The sequence below is a fragment of the Cetorhinus maximus genome, chromosome 30 (genome assembly GCF_964194155.1).
Source record: "Cetorhinus maximus chromosome 30, sCetMax3.hap1.1, whole genome shotgun sequence".
NCBI classification, from domain to species: Eukaryota; Metazoa; Chordata; class Chondrichthyes; order Lamniformes; family Cetorhinidae; genus Cetorhinus; species Cetorhinus maximus.
Window position 1 is genome coordinate 10,875,652 of NC_135908.1, and position 23,768 is coordinate 10,899,419.

Consider the following 23,768-nt stretch of genomic DNA (forward strand, 5'->3'; position numbering starts at 1 on the left):
AGAAATCTTAAGTGACTTAAACCCCGAGAGACCACCTAACCTTCTGAAAATGTGGTAACAGAAATGAGCTGCCCTCAAAAAATAAAAGCAAAATACTGCGGATGCTGGAACTCTGAAATAAAAACAAAGTGCTGGAAAAACTCAGCAGGTCTGACAGCATCTGTGGAGAGAGAAACAGAGTTAACATTTTGAGACCGTGACACTTCTTCAGAGCTAAAGAGGAGTCAAAATATGATGGATTTTATACTGCTTAAGGGAGGGTAGAGCAGATGAAATGAGATAGAAGGTCAGGGATAGGTGACAGCTAAGGAAAGATCGACAAAGATGTCATGGATACAAGACAAAGGGAATGTTAGTGGTAGTGGTGAGGAGTAGAGAAGGTGCTGATAGTGGCATAAAGGTAAGAGAGCAGAAGGTGTTAATAGCAGGACAAGGGTCAGCACTCTCTGAAAGCAAAACATAAAAACAAGTGACAGGTGGCCCTGTGGGGGCAGAGGGGGTTTGGGGAAAAGGATAAAAAACAAATAAATAAAAGTATAAAATAAAATGTTAAAAATAAATAAATGGATTAAAAAGGGGGTGAAAATAGAGGAGAGAGCTCACGGTCTGAAGTTGTTGAACTCAATGTTAAGCCTGCAAGGCTGTAAAGTGCCTAGTCGGAAGATGAGGTGCTGTTCCTCCAGTTTGCGTTGGGCTTCACTGGAACATTGCAGCAGGCCAAGGACAGACATGTGGGCACGAGGCCAGGATGTTGAAATGGCAAGCGACAGAGAGGTCTGGGCCATGCTTGTGGACTGAGCGGAGGTGTTCCGCGAAGCGGTCATCCAGCCTGCGTTTGGTCTCCTCTGTGTAGAGGAGACCGCATTGGAAGCAGTGAATGCAGTAGACCAAATTGCGTTGCTTCATCTGAAAGGAGTGTTTGGGGCCTTGGACGGTGAGGAGGGAGGAGGTAAAGGGGCAGGTGTTACACCTTCTGCATTTGCATGGGAAGGTCACATGGGGAGGGGGTGAGGAGTTGGGGTGATGGAGGACTGGACCAGGGTGTCACAAAGGGAACAGTCCCTATGGAATTTTGGCAGAGGGGTGATGGGCAGATGTGTTTGGTGGTGGCATCATGCTGGAGTTTGTGGAAATTTTTTCCCGCCATTTTCGCCAACTCCAGCATGACCAGTGGTATGCTGCGGGGATCAATGCTGGGGCCTCAACTTTTAACAATTTATATAAATGATCTAGATAAAGGGACCGAAGGTACAGTTGCTAAATTTGATGATGACACAAAGATGGGTAGGATAGTAAGATGTGAAGAGGACACAAGGAGGCTACAAAGAGATATAGATAGGTTAAGTGAATGGACAAAGATCTGTAAAATGAAATATAACATGGAAAAAGGTGAAATTGTCCATTTTGCCAGGAAGAATAAAAAAGAATTTCTAAATGGTGAGAGATTGCAGAGCTCTGAGATGCAGAGGTATCTAGGTGTCCTAGCGCACAAGTTGCAGAAGGTTAGTATACAGGTACAGCAAGTAATTAGGAAAGCTAATAGAATGTTATCATTTATTGCGAGGGGAATTGAATACAAAAGTAGGGAGGTTATGCTTCAGTTATGCGGAGCATTGATGAGACCACTTCTGGAGTACTGTGTACAGTATTGCTCTCATTTAAGGAAGGATGTAAATGCGTTGGAAGCAGTTCAGAGGAGGTTTACCAGACTAATACCTGGAATGGGCAGGTTGTCTTATAGGGAAAGGTTGGACAGACTAGGTTTGTATCTGCTGGAATTTAGAAGAGTAAGAGGTGACTTGATTGAAACACATAAGATCCTGAGAGGGCCCTTGACTGGGTGGACGTGGAGAGGATGTTTCCCCTTGTGGGAGACTCTAGAACTAGATTTCACTGTTTAAAAATAAGGAGTTGCCCATTTAAGACACATTTGAGGAGAATTTTTTTCTGAGGGTTGAGAGTCTTTGGAACTCTCCTCCTCAAAAGTCAGTGGAAGCAAAGCCTTTGAGTACTTTTAAGGCAGAGCTAGATAGATTCTTGATAAGCAAGGGGGTGAAAGGTTATCGGGGGTAGGCAGGAATGTGGAGTTGAGGTTACAATCAAATCAGCCATGATCTTATCGAATGGCAGAGCAGGCTCAAGGGGCCGAGTGGCCTACTCCTGCTCCTAATTCGAATGTTTGTAACCTTACGTCAGACCTATGCAAACTGAGGTTTAGTTGGAGCTTTCAAGACTGAGATTGATAGATTTTTGTTGGGTAAGGGTATCAAAGTTTACAGGACTAATGCTGGTAAATAAGTTAATATAGATACCACCCGTTATTTAATAGAATGGCAGAACAGGCTCAAGGGGCTGAGTGACCCAGGTGAAGGGTCAAGGCACACAATGTAGGGCAATGCCAAAGATTGGCAAAATATGAAGAATTGGGTCAGGGGAGTAGTGAAAGGTGACACCATGCTTGGGTTTACAACCAGTAGATTAATCATAATCGATTCACTAAAATAACGAATAAGGTTGGAGCAGGATGAGGGAGGAAGAGAGATTTTCCTCCCCACATTCAATTTCTTAGTTTTCTGACCTACTGTTACTGTAGTAACAGCCTGGTATCTGCACATCTCCAAATGTCTCTGGTACTTTTAGTCAGTAATCCGGATAAAGCTTAAAATTCTATGAAATTGTGTTCCATTTATGATTTTGTGATAATATTACTGTGTCTCCATGCAAGGCTGAATGGAAGCTGTTAAAGAGGAAGTGTACCTGATCAGGATTAACAAGGGGCTGACGTTTATTTCCTAAAGTTAGTTCATGATAAAGATAACCTTTGCCTTTTGCCTCCCCAGCCCTTAACATCCCCTTTCCAAAAACTTAGCAAACGCATTTCCAAGACAAATGTGCCTCTTTGAACAGAGGGGTATCTTTTAGATTAAAACACAGAAGTGTCCAAGGTATAACACCCACAGGGAGCCTCATTAAATGGGAGTACGAGGCAGACACAGAGCTAGAACTCCACGGCACAAACTCTCTGGGCGTTCCTGTTGAGTGAGACCCATCCCAGACCTGCGGTTTTGCTCAACTCCACATCAGCAAACACTGTGGGAGGGAAGAAGAGATATTTTCACAACAACATCCCAAAGCACTTTACAGCCGATGAAGTACTTTTGAAATGTAGCCACTGTTGTAACGCAGGAACTGCAGCAGTCAATTTGCACACAGCAAGATCCCAAAAACAGCGATGTGACAATGTGTTTTTATATTGATTGAGGGATAAATATTGGCCAGGACACCAGGGTGAACTCCCCTGCTCTTCTTCAAAATAGGACCATAGGGCCTTTTACCACCGCCTGAGAGGGAAGACATGCCTCTGTTTAATGTTCCGTCTGAAAGATGGCGCCTCTGACAGTGCTGCATCCCCTCAGTACTTCACAGGCGTGTTTGCTTTGATTTTTCTGATCAAGTCTTGGAGTGGGACTTGAACACACAAACTTCTGGCTCAGAGGTGAGAGCACTTACCTTACCCAAGGAAGGATATACTGGCCATAGAGGGAGGGCAACGAAGGTTCACCAGACTAATCCTGGGGATGGCGGATTGTCCAATGAGGAAAGATTGAGGACACTGGGCCTGTATTCTCTAGAGTTTAGAAGAATAAAAGGTGATCTCATTGAAGTGTACAAAATTCTTACATGACTCGACAGGGTAGATACAGGAAGGATGTTTCCCCTGGCTGGGGCGGTCTAGAACCAGGGGACACAGTCTCAGAATAAGAGGCAGGCCATTTAGGTCTGAGATGTGGCTGAATTTCTTCAGCCAGAGGTGGTGAATGTTTGGAATTCACTACCCCAGAGGGCTGTGGAGGCTCAGTCATTGAGTATGTTCAAAGCAGAGGTCGATAGATGGCTAGGTACCAATGACATTAAGGGATACGGGGATAGTGCAGGAAGATGGCGTTGAGTTAAAAGATCAGCCACGATCTAGTTAAGTGGCGGAGCAGGCTCAAGGGGCTGAATGGCCTACTCCTCCTATTTCCTAACTGAGCCATGCTGACACTGGAGGCTGAGTTTTCTATCTTTTCTGTTTCTTTCTTCCCCGCCCGCCTCCCTGTTCCTCTTGCTCCTGCGCCCCTTGTTAATGCACACACTAACCACTGTTCCATCTGACAGGGTCTGTACTGTGCACATTTTCTGTAGCATCCATACTCTGTGCCTTTTATTCTGATAAACATCAAGATTTTTTTTTAAACAAAGGGATTAAAAGAAGGGCCAGAAATAGAGGACATCTGAACAAAAACAGAAAGATCTGCGAATGCGCAGCTAACCTGGCACAGCTAAAAGAGAGAAGTGGGGTTAGAGTCTGGGTGAAATGAAATGTTCAGTTTCAGTGATGTTAGCGAACTGTCCAGTTTCTCCAACGCCTGCATGTTAAAGTAAGCCTTTTTATAGACTGACAATGAAATCCTTACAACTGCTTGTCATGAAATGTGTTTGAGAGCGAGGGCCATGAATTATTTATCACGGCTCCCATTTGGGCCCAGCTGCAGATATTGCTGACTGCCAGTGGTCACGAAATTTCTGCTGTTTACAGGGAATCGGTGCTGAACTGTCCAGAATTTCCCTCAATCCAGGAGCAGTATTCCCTTCAGGACGTTAATCTCTCTGACACCGCCCCCCAGGGTTCCAGCTGTTCGGGAAGAGCTGGAAGGTGAAGAATGTTTTTTGTGTGGAATATCGTTTGTGTGTGTGTGTGTGTGTGTGTGTGTGAGAGTTAACGGACTGATGGATCTCGCAGTTGGCAGGTATTGTGCTTCGATTGCCCTTCCACACTGAACAGCACTGGTCCCAGTCACAGGAGAGCAGTGAGGGACTCTTAGAGACCACAATTAAGCTGCATTCGAGAGCTCCGTGCGACCATTGTCCCAACAATTGCAGCCATTAGACAGGCTAAAAATGGAGGCGCTGTGAGACTCAGTGAGGAGCTTCACTACACGCCTTTGGCTCTGGACTGTACAACAGACGGAACAATGCCACATTTCTGTTTCCATAGTGACCAGCTGGGTTGAAGATTCATTATTCCAGGCAGTGAGGATTGTACAGAATCAGCACCCTTAGCCCTTGCCAGAGAACAGTGCTGCATCAACTGTCACCCTTCCTCCATTCTGAGACAGAATCCAAGCCGAACACTCAGTGCAGAACTGAGAGAACACTGCACTGTCGGAGGGTCAGGGCTGAGGGAGTGCTGCACTGTCAGAGGGTCATTACTGAGGGAGTGCTGCACTGTACCAGGGGTTGTACTGAAGGAGCACTGCAGTGTCAGAGGGTCAGTACTGAGGGAGCGCTGCACAATCGGAGGGGCAGTACTGACAGAGCGCTGTCGAAGGGTCAGTTCTAATGAAGTGCTGCACTGTCAGAGGATCAGAACTGAGGAAGCACTGCACCATTGGAATGTCGGTACTGAAGGAGCACTGCACTGTCAAAAGTTCATTACGGAGGGAGTGCTGCACTGTTGGAGGGGCAGTACTGAGGGCATACAGCACCGTCAGAGGAGCAGTACTGAGGGAGTTCTGAGTTGTGGGAGGGGCAGTACGGAGGGAGCGCTGCATTGTCAGAGGGACAGCACTGAGGGAATGCAGTACAGAGGGAGCTCTGTGCTGTGGCAGGGTCAGTACTGAGGGAACGCAGCACTGTCAGAGGGGTAGTATCAAGAGAGCGCTGCACCATTCGAGGGTCAGTACCGAAGGAGCATTGCACTGTCGGAGGGTCAGTACTGAGGGAGTGCTGCACTATCGGAGGGTCAGCATTGAGGGACTGCTGCACTGTCGGAGGGTCAGTCCTGAGGGAGTGCTGCACTGTCGGAGTGTCAGTCCTGAGGGAGCGCTGCACTGTTGAAGGAGCAGTTCTAAAGGAGTGCTGCACCATTGGAGGGTCAGCACTGAGGGAGCGTTGCATTGACGGAGGATCAGTGTTGAGGGAGTGCTGCGCTGTCAAAGGGTCAGTTCTAAGGGAGCGCTGCACCATTGATGGGTCAGTACTGAGGGGGATACATACATACAACACATACCCTTGTGCAAAACAGAGGAGGGAGGAAAGTTACTGGGTGGAGCTGTCCCAATCTGGAGGGTGGCGTGGGACAGGGCTGAGTTGGGCGGCGGCACAGTGCTGGAGCTGTAGACAGTGGAAGATATTTGACAGTAGCTTTGGACAGTGTTAGACTGGGCTCTGGACCGAAGAGAGTGATGGACACTTGTACACATAAATAGAAAATGGGTAGTAAGAGGCAGAATAGGGCCTATTAGGGGCAAAGAGGATGATATATGCTGTGGCACAGGGCAGGACTAGAATGCTCAATGAGTATTGAGTGTTTACCAAGGAAGAGGATTCTGTAAAATATCATTAGAAGCAGAGATGGTAAAAGTGGTGGATGGAGTGAAAATTAACATGCACAATGAACTGGACATGCTGGCTATGCTTAGGATGGGTAAGTCGCCCGGTCTAGAAAGTTTGCATCCTAGATTGCTAAAGGATGTGGGGGTGGTGATAGCAGAAGGGCTTGCCATAATCTACCAATCGCCCCGAGATGTTGGGGAGATCCCGAAGATTGGAAAATGGCAAAACGTGATACCCTTGTTCAAGAAAGGGTTTAAGAACATTTCTAGTAACTACAGGCCAGTCGGTTTAATATCAGTGGTGAGTAAGGTTTTAGAAACAAAAATCAGGGAAAATTAATTAATTGGTACTAGGAGAGGTTTGAGTTAATTAAGGACAGCCAGCACAGATTTGTAAAAGGCAGATCATGTTTGACTCATCAAATTGAATGTTTTGACAAAGGATAGAGAAGGTGGTTGAAGGGAATGTGATGGATGTTGGCTGTATGGATTTAATGAAAATGTTGATAATGTACCACATGAAAGGCTGGTTAACAAAATTGAGTCACGTAGAATAGGAGGGTCAGTGTCAGTATGGATAAAATAAGGACAGAAAACAGTAAGTCTTGATAAATGTTTTTTAGACTAAGGAATGGTACACAGTGGCGTTTCCCTTGAGTTAGTGGTGGGATCACTGGTCTTTTTGACATATATATTGGAGATATATATATTGGACATATAATAATGATTTGAATATTGGAGAAGAGTAAAATTTCCAGATTCTACTAAACTTGGATGTGTGGCAAACAGTGAGGGTGAGAAGGGGAGGCAGTGACATAGTGGTATTGTCACTGGACTAGTATCCCAGAGACCCATGGTAATGCTCTGGGGACCTGGGTTCGAATCCACCCCCCCCATGGTAGACGGTGAATTTTGAATGCATTTGAATTAAAAGTCTGGTGATCACCATGAAACCATTGCCGATTGTCGTAAAAACCCACCTGGTTCACTAATGTCTGGCCTACATGTGACTCCAAACCAACAGCAATGTGGTTGACTCTTAAATGTCCTCTGAACAAGGGCAATTAGGGATGGGCAATAAATGCTGGCCTAGCCAGCGACACCCACATGAACGAATAAAAAAAAAACTCAACTGCAACAGGTTATAGATAGCCTAGCAGAATGGGTGGTCAGGTGGCAGATGGAATATAATACATGGAAGTGTAAGTGTAGAAGTTCACATCCCATGAAAGAAGATTTTTAGAAAGAGAGTACTAGGTAATTGTCTGAGTAACAGACTGGGTGATCTGAACCGCAAATGTAAGGCTGCAGCCTGCTAACAAGACAAATGCAGCCCACCCTCAAACCCAGTGACAGAGCTCACATGGAAAAGAATACATTTTAACAGCAGCTAAAAGAAGCGGTTTAACAAAAAAGCAGGACTTGAGTTGGAGATTGGACAGTGAAAGGATCAAATGAATTCTCTCTGGTTATAACCAGTATCTGTTTTGTAACCGAGAGACCGAGGTTTAGAAACCGATCTGACCCAGAATCCCAGGGCAAACCTGACTGAGTCAGTGTGTGTGGAACCCGTACCCCGGTGAGAGTCAGTGTGTGTGGAACCCGTACCCCAGTGAGAGTCAGTGTGTGTGGGACCCGTACCCCAGTGAGAGTCAGTGTGTGTGGGACCCGTACCCCAGTGAGAGTCAGTGTGTGTGGGGCCTGTACCCCAGTGAGAGTCAGTGTGTGTGGAACCCGTACTCCAGTGAGAGTCAGTGTGTGTGGAACCCGTACCCCGGTGAGAGTCAGTGTGTGTGGAACCCGTACCCCAGTGAGAGTCAGTGTGTGTGGGGCCCGTACCCCAGTGAGTGTCAGTGTGTGTGGAACCCGCACCCCAGTGAGAATCAGTGTGAGTGGGACCTGTACCGAGTGAGAGTTAGTGTTATGAGACAGCCTTTTGGCAAAGCTGAGCAATTTAAAAATCCCAGAGAGAAACTTTAAACAACTGTCATAACCTATATCTTTAAGTGGTATGTTTGAGATGCAACTCTAAATTCAGGAATCAGACCACCAGTTCTCGAGAGGTTTTATGTCAAACAAAATTTTATTAATTTACACAAGTTAAATACACATACATGGCTACAAATTACTACTATTATAACTTTTAACAAATTCCTAAGCTAATCTCCATTCAGGCAATAGCAACCCATAGATTTTTAAGCAGACACCAGGCAAGGCATTTTCACCTTACGAGTTCAAAATGAGGTTCCTTTCACTTTGATTGCTGTGGAGTCAGTTGGAGGCTTACAGCTGCTTTGATCTTGCATTGTTTCTGTCCCACACACACAAAACTGCTGAAGTTATACCCAGCACAGCTCATTGAATGTCAATTCTCATTGTATCGCCAGCCCCTTTGAACCCACCTCTTCTAACAATAAAACCCCTTTCATAGTACCAATTTTATTACCAATATAAACATATGGCTTGGTCTCTGCTCGCTAGGTGCCAGGTTTCACTCCACTTCTTGAATGCTCTATTCAAAAAATGCAATGCACTCTACCTCTCTTACATCTCAAAACTAGTACATATCAAAGCACCCAGACTAGCTGGCTTTAATCCAATTAAGACACACCCACAGACTAAACCTATATTTTAAAGGAAAAATATTTTCCAATAATATATATATTAATAGCTTCATGACAGTCAGTGTGTGTGGAACCCATTCCCCAGTGAGAGCCAGTGTGTGTGGAACCCATACCCCAGTGAGAGCCAGTGTGTGTGGGACCCATACCCCAGTGAGAGCCGGTGTGTGTGGGACCCGTACCCCAGTGACAGCCAGTGTGTGTGGGACCCGTACCCCAGTGAGAGTCAGTGTGTGTGGGACCCGTACCCCAGTGAGAGTCAGTATGTGTGGGACCCGTACCCCAGTGAGAGCCAGTGTGTGTGGGACCCATACCCCAGTGAGAGCCGGTGTGTGTGGGACCCGTACCCCAGTGACAGCCAGTGTGTGTGGGACCCGTACCCCAGTGAGAGTCAGTGTGTGTGGGACCCGTACCCCAGTGAGAGCCAGTGTGTGTGGGACCCGTACCCCAGTGAGAGCCAGTGTGTGTGGCACCCGTACCCCAGTGAGAGTCAGTGTGTGTGGGACCCGTACCCCAGTGAGAGCCAGTGTGTGTGGGACCCGTACCCCAGTGAGAGTCAGTGCCTGAAGGAGACCAAGGAATAAACATAGATTACTGCGAAAGTGGTGTTTGGCTGGTTGCTGAGGGGATGAATTAAGCTGCCTTCCCTGAAAGACTGTAGTGGAGGCCCCGAAAATTAGTATTATTTATAAAGGGCGCGTAATGACCTGTGTTATGAAGCACCAGCTGATAATTGTGTTCCAGGTGGATCCCTATTTACTACATGTTTTACTCTGTAAAGGTGTTAATGTTTTGTTGTTGTTATGCACTGATGCCCTTCTCTTTACTGCAGATTACCTCTCTGAACCCAGGACTGGAATGTGAAGGGACGGCAGTTGTAACCGGCTAGAGCTGGTGACGATGGCGAGTAGCTCGGTGGAGCCTGGGGTGGGTCCTTGCTCCACTCCCCCTCACTGCCAGGAGGAACCAAAACACCTACCCTCTGAAGATTGGCAGGAGGATGGCAAGGAACCCTGTCCCATTGCCGTGGATACCGATCTCCGTGACAACCCAGGGGACGGTGACTCGAGCTCTGACTACGTAAACAACACGTCTGAGGAAGAAGAAGATTATGATGAAGGTCTGCCTGAGGAGGAGGAAGGTGTGACTTATTATATCAGATACTGTCCTGAGGAAGACAGTTATCTGGAAGACATGGGGTGCATCGGAGGGGGCTATGGGACTCAGGCTATCTCTGCAGCAGCAGCTGATGACTGCCAGGAAGCTGTAGAAGAGGCCTGGGCAGAATCTAACGGGCTCTCCCAAGCGATGACTGAAGAATCTGAAGACCATGGTTGTGACAGGGATGGTCAGCCTGAGGAGTCAGACTGTACTGTGGCCCAGGCAGAAATGAGCAGTGAAGGAATTGGCAGCAGTGAAGGAACTCCTCGGGAGTATTCTCCCTCTGAGCACGTGGCACAGCCCCCTCCCACGTCCCGGCACCACGGCAGCAAATCGGAAGTGGATGCAGAGGAAGCGGAGGAGGATATCGATCAGATTGTAGCTGAAATCAAAATGAGCATGAGCCTGAGCAGCTTGAACAGTGTTGGGGAGCAGAGTCTGGAGGAGGCTGCGAAGGGGAAGTTAGACAGAAACCTGGCCAGCTGTCATGGGAGAGGGGAGGGTCGTCCCCGACTCTGCCAGGCATCACCCGGTGATGGAAAAAGTGACGAGGCTCCTTTCAGTGAGAAGCCGGGGCTGAGAGCCCCTGAGGAACACAAGCAATGGAACTCCGAGCAGGTACACATTGCCTCAATCAACACTTCCTCACAAGCTAAAAATCATTTCATCTCCTCCTCCCCTGAATGTTCTGGTTTACTCTGGAATTTCCCCTGGAGCTGCTCTTTGCCCCTTCACTTTCCAGTATCTCTCCTAAATTGTCATTTATCCAGTATGAGCCAAGATAGTATTGGCAGGCTATTCAACTGTGGAAGGTGGGATCCTACGCCACTCCACATCCACACACATTGCAGGGAGCACTGAATAGGGATCAGGAGCAGGAACCCTGGCTGATGAGTTTCTCAGACTCCATTAACTCAGCAGAAGGTGAGGAATGGAGAGCTGGTCGCTCTGTATCTGCCCTGTGCTGGTCGCTCTGTACCTGCCCTGAGCTGGTCGCTCTGTACCTGCCCTGAGCTGGTCGCTCTGTATCTGCCCTGAGCTGGTCGCTCTGTATCTGCCCTGAGCTGGTCGCTCTTTATCTGCCCTGAGCTGGTCGCTCTGTATCTGCCCTGAGCTGGTCGCTCTGTATCTGCCCTGAGCTGGTCGCTCTGTATCTGCCCTGAGCTGGTCGCTCTGTATCTGCCCTGAGCTGGTCGCTCTGTATCTGCCCTGAGCTGGTCGCTCTGTATCTGCCCTGAGCTGGTCGCTCTGTATCTGCCCTGAGCTGGTCGCTCTGTATCTGCCCTGAGCTGGTCGCTCTGTATCTGCCCTGAGTTGGTCGCTCTGTATCTGCCCTGAACTGGTCATTCTGTATCTGCCCTGAGCTGGTCATTCTGTATCTGCCCTGAGCTGGTCGCTCTGTATCTGCCCTGAGCTGGTCGCTCTGTATCTGTCCTGAGCTAGTCGCTCTGTATCTGCCCTGAGCTGGTCGCTCTGTATCTGCTCTGAGCTGGTCGCTCTGTATCTGCCCTGAGCTGGTCGCTCTGTATCTGCTCTGAGCTTGTCGCTCTGTATCTGCCCTGAGCTGGTCGCTCTGTATCTGTCCTGAGCTGGTCGCTCTGTATCTGTCCTGAGCTGGTCGCTCTGTATCTGCCCGGAGCTGGTCGCTCTGTATCTGCCCGGAGCTGGTCGCTCTGTATCTGCCCGGAGCTGGTCGCTCTGTATCTGCCCTGAGCTGGTCGCTCTGCATCTGCCCCGAGCTGGTCGCTCTGTATCTGCCCTGAGCTGGTCGCTCTGTAGCTTCCCTGAGCTGGTCGCTCTGTATCTGCCCTGAGCTGGTCGCTCTGTAGCTTCCCTGAGCTGGTCGCTCTGTACCTGCCCTGTGCTGGTCGCTCTGTAGCTTCCCTGAGCTGGTCGCTCTGTATCTGCCCTGAGCTGGTCACTCTGTATCTGCCCTGAGCTGGTCGCTCTGTATCTGCCCTGAGCTGGTCGCTCTGTATCTGCCCTGAGCTGGTCGCTCTGTATCTGCCCTGAGCTGGTCGCTCTGTATCTGCCCTGAGCTGGTCGCTCTATATCTGTCCTGAGCTGGTCGCTCTGTATCTGCCCTGAACTGGTCGCTCTGTATCTGCCCTGAGCTGGTCGCTCTGTATCTGCCCTGAGCTGGTCGCTCTGTATCTGCCCTGAGCTGGTCGCTCTGTATCTGCCCTGAGCTGGTCGCCCTGTATCTGCCCTGTGCTGGTCGCTCTGTACCTGCTCTCAGCTGGTCACTCTGTACCTGCCCTGAGCTGGTCTCTCTGTACCTGCCCTGAGATGGTCGCTCTGTTCCTGCCCTGAGCTGGTCGCTCTGTAGCTGCCCTGAGCTGGTCGCTCTGTATCTGCCCTGAGCTGGTCGCTCTGTATCTGCCCTGAGCTGGTCGCTCTGTACCTGCCCTGAGCTGGTCGCTCTGTACCTGCCCTGAGCTGGTCGCTCTGTATCTGCCCTGAGCTGGTCGCTCTGTATCTGCCCTGAGCTGGTCGCTCTGTATCTGCCCTGAGCTGGTCTCTCTGTATCTGCCCTGAGCTGGTCGCTCTGTATCTGCCCTGAGCTGGTCGCTCTGTATCTGCCCTGAGCTGGTCGCTCTGTATCTGCCCTGAGCTGGTCGCTCTGTATCTGCCCTGAGCTGGTCGCTCTGTATCTGCCCTGAGCTGGTCACTCTGTACCTGCTCTCAGCTGGTCACTCTGTAGCTGCCCTGAGCTGGTGACTCTGTACCTGCCCTGAGCTGGTCTCTCTCTATTTGCATTGAGCTGGTCGCTCTGTATCTGCCCTGAGCTGGTCGCTCTGTACCTGCTCTCAGCTGGTCACTCTGTAGCTGCCCTGAGCTGGTGACTCTGTACCTGCCCTGAGCTGGTCTCTCTCTATTTGCATTGAGCTGGTCGCTCTGTATCTGCCCTGAGCTGGTCGCTCTGTATCTGCCCTGAGATGGTCGTTCTGTTCCTGCCCTTAGCTGGTCGCTCTGTAGCTGCCCTGAGCTGGTCACTCTGTAGCTGCCCTGAGCTGGTCGCTCTGTATCTGCCCTGAGCTGGTCGCTCTGTACCTGCCCTGAGCTGGTCGCTCTGTATCTGCCCTGAGCTGGTCACTCTGTACCTGCTCTCAGCTGGTCACTCTGTATCTGCCCTGAGCTGGTCGCTCTGTATCTGCCCTGAGCTGGTCGCTCTATATCTGCCCTGAGCTGGTCGCTCTGTATCTGCCCTGAGCTGGTCGCTCTATCTGCCCTGAGCTGGTCGCTCTGTATCTGCCCTGTGCTGGTCACTCTGTACCTGCTCTCAGCTGGTCACTCTGTATCTGCCCTGAGCTGGTCGCTCTGTACCTGCCCTGAGCTGGTCGCTCTGTATCTGCATTGAGCTGGTCGCTCTGTAGCTGCCCTGAGCTGGTCGCTCTGTAGCTGCCCTGAGCTGGTCACTCTGTATCTGCCCTGAGCTGGTCGCTCTGTATCTGCCCTGAGCTGGTCGCTCTGTATCTGCCCTGAGCTGGTCGCTCTGTATCTGCCCTGAGCTGGTCTCTCTGTATCTGCCCTGAGCTGGTCGCTCTGTAGCTGCCCTGAGCTGGTCGCTCTGTAGCTGCTCTCAGCTGTGGGGCTCAGAGGTCAGGACACTGCCAAATTGGAAATAGTTAACCAAGGGAGAAACTAAATTTATTGGGGCCCCTGAGGTTGCCATGGTAACACAGTTCCACCTGTGATGTATTTAAAGAAGTGAAGTTCCTCATGTCTTTATAATTATTTATGGCAGTTATAAAATGATTGAAGTTCCTTAATATATTAAGTTGGAGTTTGTGCATTTCAGAGAGAATGGATAGTTTAGCAAATTGGTGCTATTAATAGCTTTTTGAAATAAGAACAGCTTTAAAATATATCAGTAATATTTATAAAATCTGGAGCATAATTAATATTTTAAACATTCATCCTGTCCTCTGTAACATTTAGAGTGCCAGCAAATGCTGCTGGGTTGCCCTGTGATTCCAGATATTTAAAGAGAGGTTATGTGGCACTCCCTCCATCCCTCTGTCTTGTCTTATTGTCCAGTTGAATGTGTTCAAATCCTCGGTCAATTGCTGCCGTTTCCCTCACCACTTCCTCCTGTGACATTAGTGGGCATCATTCCTCACATTTCACTGTTCCCATTCATGTCAAATAGCTGCTTCCAGGGTGTCTCGAAGCAGTTTTTGGAAAGGATTGGACATGATAGTTCAGTACAACTCACTTTGTAGAACAGAATGTGGAAATGCGTCCTTTGGTGGTCTCAGCACTGCGCTTTCTCACCCCCATTGATCTTCACCCCTGCCCAACACTGAGAGGGAACGCTCAGATTTGACCTAAACATGCTGATTTTAGCACAAGACAGTTCCAAATGTTAACACTGAGCCAAGGGTCCCACGGAAGGCTGATTCAGCAGGGGCAATCTTCTCATGTTAGCAGCAACATAGATGCAAAAATCTCAAGGCAGTTTTACTCTGTACCTAACCTCATGTTGCACCTGCCCTGGGAGTGTTTGATGGGGACAGTGTAGAGAGAACTTTACTCTGTATCTAACCTCGTGCTGTACCTGCCCTGGGAGTGTTTGATGGGGACAGTGTAGAGAGAACCTTACTCTGTATCTAACCCCGTGCTGTACCTGCCCTGGGAGTGTTTGATGGGGACAGTGTAGAGGGAGCTTTACTCTGTATCTAACCCCATGCTGCGCCTGTCCTGGGAGTGTTTGATGGGGACAGTGCAGAGGGAGCTTTACTCTGTATCTAACCCCGTGCTGCGCCTGTCCTGGGAGTGTTTGATGCGGACAGTGTACACAAATATATGGTCACATCGATAGATGATAAATAGCTGGATAGATAAATGGATGGATGATGAGACAGTGAGAGGAGGAGGGAGATAGAGACTAAAATAGTTGGATGAAAGGACTGACAGATGTAAGGTTATAGATCGACATTGAGTGATATATGAACTCACTGACTGATGGATGGTCAGATAGAGAGGAGGGAGATAATTGGAAAAACCAGTTGTAAAAAGTTATTTCTTTGTCGTTAGGTAACTCCTGACATAGAGCAGCCCCGGAAACAGCAGCGCTCCGACCTCAATGGCCCGGTTAACAATAACTATCTTTCTGAGGTAAGTTCAGCTCCTTTACTGTGGACCTTTATCCTTTAATGCAATGCTCGTGGCTCTGTGGAAAAATGAACCATCTAGTGTGGTGCTGGGCTGGCAGACTGGGAGCGATCGCAGTCTATACAGAATCAGCTGGAATCTGTTGGAGGAGAGGTGGTGTTTGGGCTGCTACGATTGGTTGCACCCCACAGGGTGAGGCAGGGAAAAAAATCAGCCAGGACTTGTGCTCCTGATCACTATCCAGTGACTCCAAACGGAAGGAGCAGGGGTGTCAGACATGGCTGAAATGTTTTCATGGACTTTAATGTCCTTCTGATACCCACCACCTTCATTCACACATGAAAATTGGCAATTTGGATGAGCCAGCTGGCATCCAGTGCCTGTACGCTAGTGAGAGTCAACGTCTGTATCTGTCAGTGCATATGTCTATTCATCTATATCATGAGCCATCCTATTGACCATCTATCTATCTGTCTGACCATCCATCTGTCTAACTGACTAGATAGTGAGTTTACCAGATCCAGTTTCGTATTCACGTCATCGTGGGGGTTGAATTTAAAGTCAGGCTGTGCTGGGTGTGTCCGCGTAGAGCACGTTGTTTGTTGAGTTGCAGTTGGTTAGTGTGGTGCTGTGGGGGAGGGCAGCTGCTAATGTCTGGTTTCTCTTTCAGCAAACAAAGAAACCATCAGCCTTTCCCAACTTTGTGGATGGTGAGTACTTCTCAAATATTGCCAGATGGAAATGACTGGTCAATCGGGCTGCCCGGAGCGGGAAACCTTATTAAAGGGCCATGCAGTGCAGCAAAAATAGTTTAGTTGAAGTTTCTCATTGTCAATAATACATAATATAACATCAGCAAGTGGTCTACGTAATTAAATGTTTTGCATCTGGTGTGTGACGAGATGTTGCTAAATTTTGCTTAATTTGATGTTATTCCAACCCACTGCCTGGTGTATCCCCAGGACCACATCACCAAACATAGAAAAGGGAGAAGGGAATAGAGTGTTATGATGATAGGTTTAGATGAGGAAAGATGAGAGGAGGCTCAAGCGGAGCAGAAACACCAGCAGGGAGTGGTTGGGCCAAATGGCCTGTTTCTGGACCTTATATCCTATGTAATCCTGTGTAAAGCCTTGTCCTGAGCTGCCTGTGAGTTAAGGGAGAGATATACTTGGATATAATAAATATCAATAACAGATATTAATATACAGAGGCTCATACTGACCAGCCAGCAGCACAAGCATGTCCTGAGACCTGACTCAAGCCAGTAATCGATACTGGGAGACTGATAGATGCTCGGAGACTGATACACTGTGCTACAATCGCCACTTGAGCCCTCTATGTTCTACTAGTGATGTTTCATATTTTCGCTTGACTTGGTGTCTGCTTGTAATTGAAGTGTTCGCTGCCCTTGTCACTTGCAGGGGGGCCTCAGGGTGTTTCTTGAGCTTTGATTCTGTGCTGTTTTTGGTTAAGTTCCAGGTCCCTGTGAGCCTGAGGATCTGATTGATGGGATCATTTTTGCAGCCAATTACCTGGGTTCCACACAGCTATTATCTGAGCGAAACCCCTCCAAAAACATCCGCATGATGCAGGCCCAGGAGGCTGTGGGTCGCATCAAGGTATCTTGTTTAACTCAGCTTATTTCACTGCTGTTCAAATTCTGTCATTCTGCAGATATTGCTATGACCTGTGTGAATGTTAGTTTAGAAACAAACTGATGCATTGTCAAAGTAGCAAAGGAACTGCACAAAAGCGCTGTAACCATCACTAATATTTACAAGCCTCATTGAGAGAGGGAAACCAGGGAATTATAGGCCAGTTAGCTTAACCTCTTTTGTTGGGTAATGACTAGATTCTGTAGCTAAGGATAAAGTGACTGAATAACTTGAAAATTTTCAGCTCTGAGAACAGAAGGGTAAGTCATCCCTCATGAATCTGATTGAATTTTTTGATGAAGTGACATGAGAATGTCCATGGACATTAATAATAAGGACTTAACAAAGTCATTTGATGAAGCCCCTCATAACAGTCAGTTAGTTAAAGTTGAAGTTCACAGAATTGAAGGCAAATTATTGACCTGGTTGGGAAATTGGCTGAGTGACAAGAGACAGAGTAGAGATAATGAACAGATACTCTAACTGGCAGCATGTGGCTTGTGGTCTCCTGCAAGGGTCTGTACTGGGGCCTCAGCCACGCACTATTATTTGTAAGGACTCAGATGATGAGATTGAAAACTGCATATCCAAATTTGCTGATGATACAAAGAGAGAAGGCACTGTAAGCAGTGTAGAAGGAAGCATAAAATTGCAAGAGATATTGATAGGTTAAATGAATGGGGAAAACCGTGGCAACTGGATTTCAGTGTCGGCTAATGATAGGTCATCCATTTTGAACCTAAAAAAGATAAAACTGGAGATTTCCCAAGAGTGAAAAACTCGAAACAGTGGAGGACCAAAGAGACTTGTTGTTCCAGGTCCTTAGCTCATTAAACTGCGATGAACAAATACAGAAAATAATCAAAAAGGATAGTAGAATACTGGCCTTTATATTTAGTGGACTAGAAGAGGGTAGATGTCATGCTTTATCTTTGCAAAGTCCTAGTTAAACCATACCAAGAGCACTGAGAGCAATTCTGGGCACCACATCTTAGAAATGATATATTGGCCTGTGAGGAAGTACAGCGTTAATTTGCCAGAATGACACCTAGATTCTTAGGGTTAAATTATGAAGATTAGACAAACAAAGATTATATTTGCTGAAATGCAGAAGTTTAAGGTCTAATTTGATCAAAGTTTTCAAGGTATTAAGGAGGACAGAGAGAGAGAAACTATTTCTGCTGGCTGGGGAAGTCGAGGACTAGGGGCAATAATCTAAAGACTACATCCAGGCCTTCCAGGTGTGATGTTAGGAAACAGTTCTACACACAAAGTGGTAGAAGTTTGAAACTCTCTTCTGCATATGACAATTGGTGAGGTCAATTGTTAATTTTATTTCTGATATTGAAAGATTTTTGTTAACCAAAGATTTTAAGGAATATGGATTTAGGTCGTAGATCAATCTGGACCTCATTGAATGGCAGTGGAATGGTCCCAAGGGCTAAATGGTGTCCTTCTGCTCCTATTTCAGAGTCCCTGCTATAAATAACATCTCGTAATCCCACTGTCGCCCACCATCTCTAGGAGCTGGTTCCACGGACACTGAGATTCAGCTGCTCTTTGGACATTCCTGTGTGAACTTTGAGATCGAGTGCCTGCTGGGTATTTGATCTTGGAGGGCCTCACAGGCCTCGGTCCTGAGCCTTTCCTAACCCAATGTCCACGCACACACAATCCAGACATTCAGGAGCAGGAAGTATTGAGGCCAATTGTTAGTGCTATGGCTCGGAATCAAACAGCTATGTTGTGGCAGTGAAAATGTGAGATGACAGTGCACTGTGTAATTGTGTCCCCCTTCCCTCCTCGCTTTGCCTCCCCACCCCCACCCAACAGTGCATAGTGACTGGGTAGATGTTGTGTGTCAGTATCTATTGTGCCACCTCCAGCGTCTAACATTTTAAAAATATTTTGTTGGCCTTCAGAGGGTGCAGAAAACATCAAAGACCAAGAAGAAAGGGGTAAGTAACCAACCTGCAGGAGCCTTCCCTGTATCCTGTGACGATTATTTGATCTATGCTTATTGTTTTAATGGGACAATGACACAGACAACTTAATTGCGTGTGACATTATACGTTTAGTTCAATGGATACCAAACTCAACGGAGACGCGTAACTGGCGACTGAATCACTGTCAGCCACAGTCCCGGTTAGTGGACTGGATTTCCAGGCAGACTTTAGCAATGACCCTGTCAACCTCTTTCTTTCAGGGTTCCGATGGAGATTCTCAGCCAATGACAGAAGTGGATCTCTTCATCTCCACTCAGAGGATAAAAGTTCTGAATGCGGACTCGCAGGTAACAGTATGTGTGGGAGACCCGGTACCTCACCCCAGTAATGGTAGATTTGGGCGTGGGGGAAAGAAAAAGAAGGATCGGTGGGCAGGCTGGCAAGACGATAATGGAACACTCCAGGGCTCTGAGCTCCTCGCTGCTGATTCCAGTTTGCAGTTTAAACTGAGCGAGCACTGAGGGGGGTTCAGCTCCTTCGTTACATTTATTGGAAAAGTGGGGAGCAGAAATCTTGTTTGCAGTCACAGGCATTGCGCAAGGAAACCTGTGGTGACAAGAAATCAGCCTGGTTAAGGAAGAGTTAATAAGCAAAATAAAAGTTTGTATGTCTATAGCACCTTTCAGGACCTCCAGAATGCTCCAAATATCAGTCAATCAAGTACTTTGAAGTGTAGTCATGGTGGAATAGAGAAAACATAGCCGCCAATGCGAACGGATCCCACAAACAGCAGCATGAGAAAGGTGAAGAATTTGTTTTTAGATGTTATCTGGGGGCTAAGTATCAGTCCAGGATACCAGGAAAACTCCACTGCTCTTTTTATACCGACATGGAATCTTTTACATCCACCTTGGAGAGCAGACACTTTAACGTCTCAATAACACCTCCGCCAGTGTGGTGCTCCTACAGTACTTCCCCTCTGACAGTGCGGCACTCTGTTGGTCCTGACCCTTGGACAGTGCGGCGCTCCCTCAGCACAAAAGCTAGGACAGCGTGGCGCTCCCTCAGTACTGACTCTCGGACGGTGCGGCACTCCCTCAGTACTGACCCTCAGACAATGCGGCGCTCCCTCAGCACTGACCCTCTGACAGTGTGGCTCTCCCTCAGCACTGACCCTCAGACAGTGCGGCGCTCCCTCAGCACTGACCCTCTGACAGTGTGGCTCTCCCTCAGCACTGACCCTCAGACAATGCGGCGCTCCCTCAGCACTGACCCTCAGGTGGTGCGGCGCTTCCTCAGTACTGACGCTTGGACAGTGCGGTGCTCCCTCAGTACTGACCCCTTGGACGGTGCGGTGCTCCCTCAGTACTGACCCCTTGGACGGTGCGGCGCTCCCTCAGCACTGACCCTCGGAAGGTGCAGTGCTCCCTCAGTACTGATGCTTGGACAGTGCGGTGCTCCCTCAGTACTGACCCCTCGGACGTTGCAGCGCTCCCTCAGCACTGACCCTCGGGACAAGACGGTGCTATCTCAGTACTGACTCTCGCACAGTGCGGTGCTCCCTCAGTACTGACCCTTGAATAGTGTGGCAGTCCCTTGATACTGCACTGAAGTGTTAGCCTGGAGCTTCTGCTCTAATCTCTGGACTGGGGTTGAAACTCATTCTGACTCATGGGAGAGGGCGTTACCCACTGAATCACAGCTGACACCACATCTGCGTCAACGTAAAAAATAATGAAAGGAATAAGCACCAGTTCCTGGATTGGTCACTGTTTCTGGATCTGCGCATTCAGAAGTTCTGATATCTCTAACCCCGTTGATAAACAGCTGTGGTTCTGTCAGCAGCTGCTAACCTTGATGTACCTCCTGTTCCAGGAGCCAATGATGGACCACGCATTGCGCACAATATCCTACATCGCAGATATCGGCAACATTGTTGTTCTGATGGCTCGGAGACGAGTGCCAAGGGCAGCTTCCCAAGATTGTATTGAGAGCACACCTGGGAGCTTGGAAGGCAAGAAACAATACAAGATGGTCTGTCACGTCTTTGAGTCTGAGGATGTGAGTATTTAGATATTTTTCCTGTAATGTGTCCTTATGAGCTGCCTGTTGCTTGGTTCCAGCTCAGCAGACAGTGAATGCACTGCACAGCCTCAGCAGAAATACTTTGAGTCGATAGTTAAAGACAATAGGGCACTTCGATAAATTGAAGGTAATCAGGCAGAGTCAACATGGTCTTGTGAAAGAGAAATAACGTTTCACCAATTTATTGGAGTTCTTTGAGGAAATAACATGCGCTGTGGATAAAGGAGAACCAGTGGATGTCCTGTACCTAGATTTTCAGAAGGCATTTGATAAGGTGCCACATCAAAGATCATTGCGGGAAATAAAAGCTCATGGTGTAGGAGGTAACATATTGGCATACATAACAGATTGGCTGGCTAACAGGAGGTAGAGTGTTGGCATGAATGGGTCATTTTCTGGTTGGCGGGATGTAACAAGTAGTGTGCCACAGGGATCAGTGCTGGGCCCTCAACTTTTTACAGTTTATATAAATGACTTGGATGAAGGGATCGAAGGTATGGTTGCTAAATTTGCTGATGATACAAAGATAGGTAGGAAAGTAAGTTATGAAGAGGACTTAAGGAGGCTACAAAAGGATATAGATAGGTTAAGTGAGTGGGCAAAGATCTGGCAAATGGAGTATAATGTGGGAAAATGTGAAATTGTCCACTTTGGCAGGAAAAATAAAAAAGAAGCATATTATTTAAATGGGTTTCCTTGTGTGTGAATCGCAAAAGCTTAGTATGCAGGTACAGCAAGTAAAGGAAAGTTAAGGCAGAGGGGCATGTTAGTGGGGTGGTGAAAAAGGCATTTGGGACACTTGTCTTTATCAATCGAGACATAGATTACAAAAGTAGGGAGGTCATGTTGGAGTTGTATAGAACCTGAGTGAGGCCACAGCTGGAGTACTGTGTGCATTTCTGGTCGCCACATTATAGGAAGGATGTGATTGCACTGGAGGGGGTGCAGAGGAGATTCACCAGGATGTTGCCTGGGATGAAACGTTTAAGTTATGAAGAGAGGCTGGATAGACTTGGGTTGTTTTCGTTGGAGCAGAGAAGACTGAGGGGCGACCTGATTGAGGAGTACAAGATTATGAGGGGCATGGACAGGGTGGATAGGAAGCAGCTGTTCCCCTTAGTTGAAGGGTCAGTCACAAGGGGGCATAAGTTCAAGGTGAGGGGCAGGAGGTTTAGGGGGGATGTGTGGAAAAACTTTTTTACCCAGAGGGTGGTGACGGTCTGGAATGCACTGCCTGGGAGGGTGGTGGAGGCGGGTTGCCTCACATCCTTTAAAAAGTATCTGGATGAGCACTTGGCACGTCATAACATTCAAGGCTATGGGCCAAGTGCTGGTAAATGGGATTTGGTAGGTAGGTCGGGTATTTCTCACGTGTTGGTGCAGACTCGATGGGCTGAAGGGCCTCTTCTGCACTGTGACTCTGTGAATAGAATGTTATCATTTATTGTGAGGGGAATTGAATACAAAAGTAAGGAGGTTATGCTTCAGTTATATGGGGCATTGGTGAGACCACTGGAGTACTGTGTACAGCATTGGTCTCCTTATTTAAGAAAGGATGTAAATTAATTGGAAGCAGTTCGGAGAAGGTTTACTAGACTAATACCTTATAGGTTTTCTTATAAGGAAAGGTTGGGCAGGCTAGGCTTGTATCCACTGGAGTTTAGAAGAGTAAGAGACAACTTGATTGAAACATTTAAGATCCTGAGGGGTCTTGACAGGGTTGATGTGAAGAGGATGTTTCTTCTTGTGGGAGAATCTAGAACTTGGGGTCACTGTTTAAAAATAAGGGGTCACCCACTTAAGACGGAGATGAGGAGAAGTTTTTTTCTCTCTCAGAGAGTGGTGAGTCTTTGGAACTCTCTTCCTCAAAAGGCGGTGGAAGCAGAGACTTTGAATATTTTTAAGACGGAGGTAGATAGCAAGGGAGTATGCAGGAATGTGCAGTTGAGGTTAAAATTGGATCAGCCATGATTCTTATTGAATGGCAGAGCAGGCTCGAAGGGCTGAGTTGCCGACTCCTGCTCCTAATTTGTATGTTTGTATGTATGGCCTGTTCACCCCACTAGGTACCTGGGCTCCATTCACGTGGACAGTGGTGGGGACCTGGAATTCTGGTTGATTTTACAGAACAACAACAGGCCACATGGAAGACTGTGAACAGCTGATCACTCAGGGAGACAGCCCGTTTCTTACCAGTGGGTCAATTCTGGGTATAATTTCACGCTGCTCGTCAGTATTGAATATTTTATTAATTGTTGAGTGAATAAGGACCAGGGATTGAGGCTGCTCCTTCTGCCCTCTGTGACTCAGTACAGCATCAGACAAGCACTCATCACTTACTGAGCCTGTGAGATATTTAACTATTGTGTTGGTGTTTTCAGTAATGTGCCTTGTACCCGTGCAGGCACAACTGATAGCCCAGTCCATTGGACAGGCGTTTAGTGTTGCCTACCAAGAGTTTCTGCGAGCCAATGGGATTAACCCTGAGGACCTGAGTCAGAAGGAGTACAGTGACATCATCAATACGCAGGAAATGTACAACGACGATCTCGTCCATTTCTCCAACTCTGCCAATTGTAAAGAGGTGAGTCATTCATGCTCGGTTCATGTGTCACACCCAACCCCTCTCCCACCCTCCACCTACACATTTTCCCCTCCCTCGCCCAGTACACACACACTTCCCCCGCCTCAAATACACACTCCAGGGGACCAAATGAATGGTAGCTAAATTTTCCAACTGATTTGCCAAGATAGGTAGGAAGGTAAGTTGTCAAGAGGAGGTAAAGAGTCTGCAGAGAGATA

The 23,768-nt window shown here is 47.7% G+C and overlaps 1 protein-coding gene across 9 annotated transcripts in view; it reads left to right on the forward strand.

The window, feature by feature from the left end:
* LOC144670054 (amyloid-beta A4 precursor protein-binding family A member 2-like) overlaps nt 1–23,768 on the forward strand; it is a 65,350-nt gene that overhangs the window by 15,417 nt on the left and 26,165 nt on the right. For 3 of the 9 annotated variants that reach the window (XM_078532418.1, XM_078532414.1, XM_078532417.1), the window contains exons 2-9: nt 9,831–10,777; nt 15,200–15,280; nt 15,948–15,987; nt 16,754–16,899; nt 18,858–18,893; nt 19,142–19,228; nt 20,757–20,942; nt 23,371–23,550. In XM_078532418.1, coding sequence (XP_078388544.1) covers nt 9,899–10,777; nt 15,200–15,280; nt 15,948–15,987; nt 16,754–16,899; nt 18,858–18,893; nt 19,142–19,228; nt 20,757–20,942; nt 23,371–23,550 — 1,635 coding nt within the window. In that variant the 5' untranslated portion in view covers nt 9,831–9,898. Of the gene's footprint in view, nt 1–4,579; nt 4,690–9,825; nt 10,778–15,199; nt 15,281–15,947; nt 15,988–16,753; nt 16,900–18,857; nt 18,894–19,141; nt 19,229–20,756; nt 20,943–23,370; nt 23,551–23,768 lie in introns of all 9 variants that reach the window. The other 6 variants (XM_078532416.1, XM_078532413.1, XM_078532419.1 and 3 more) reach the window with 5 other exon arrangements.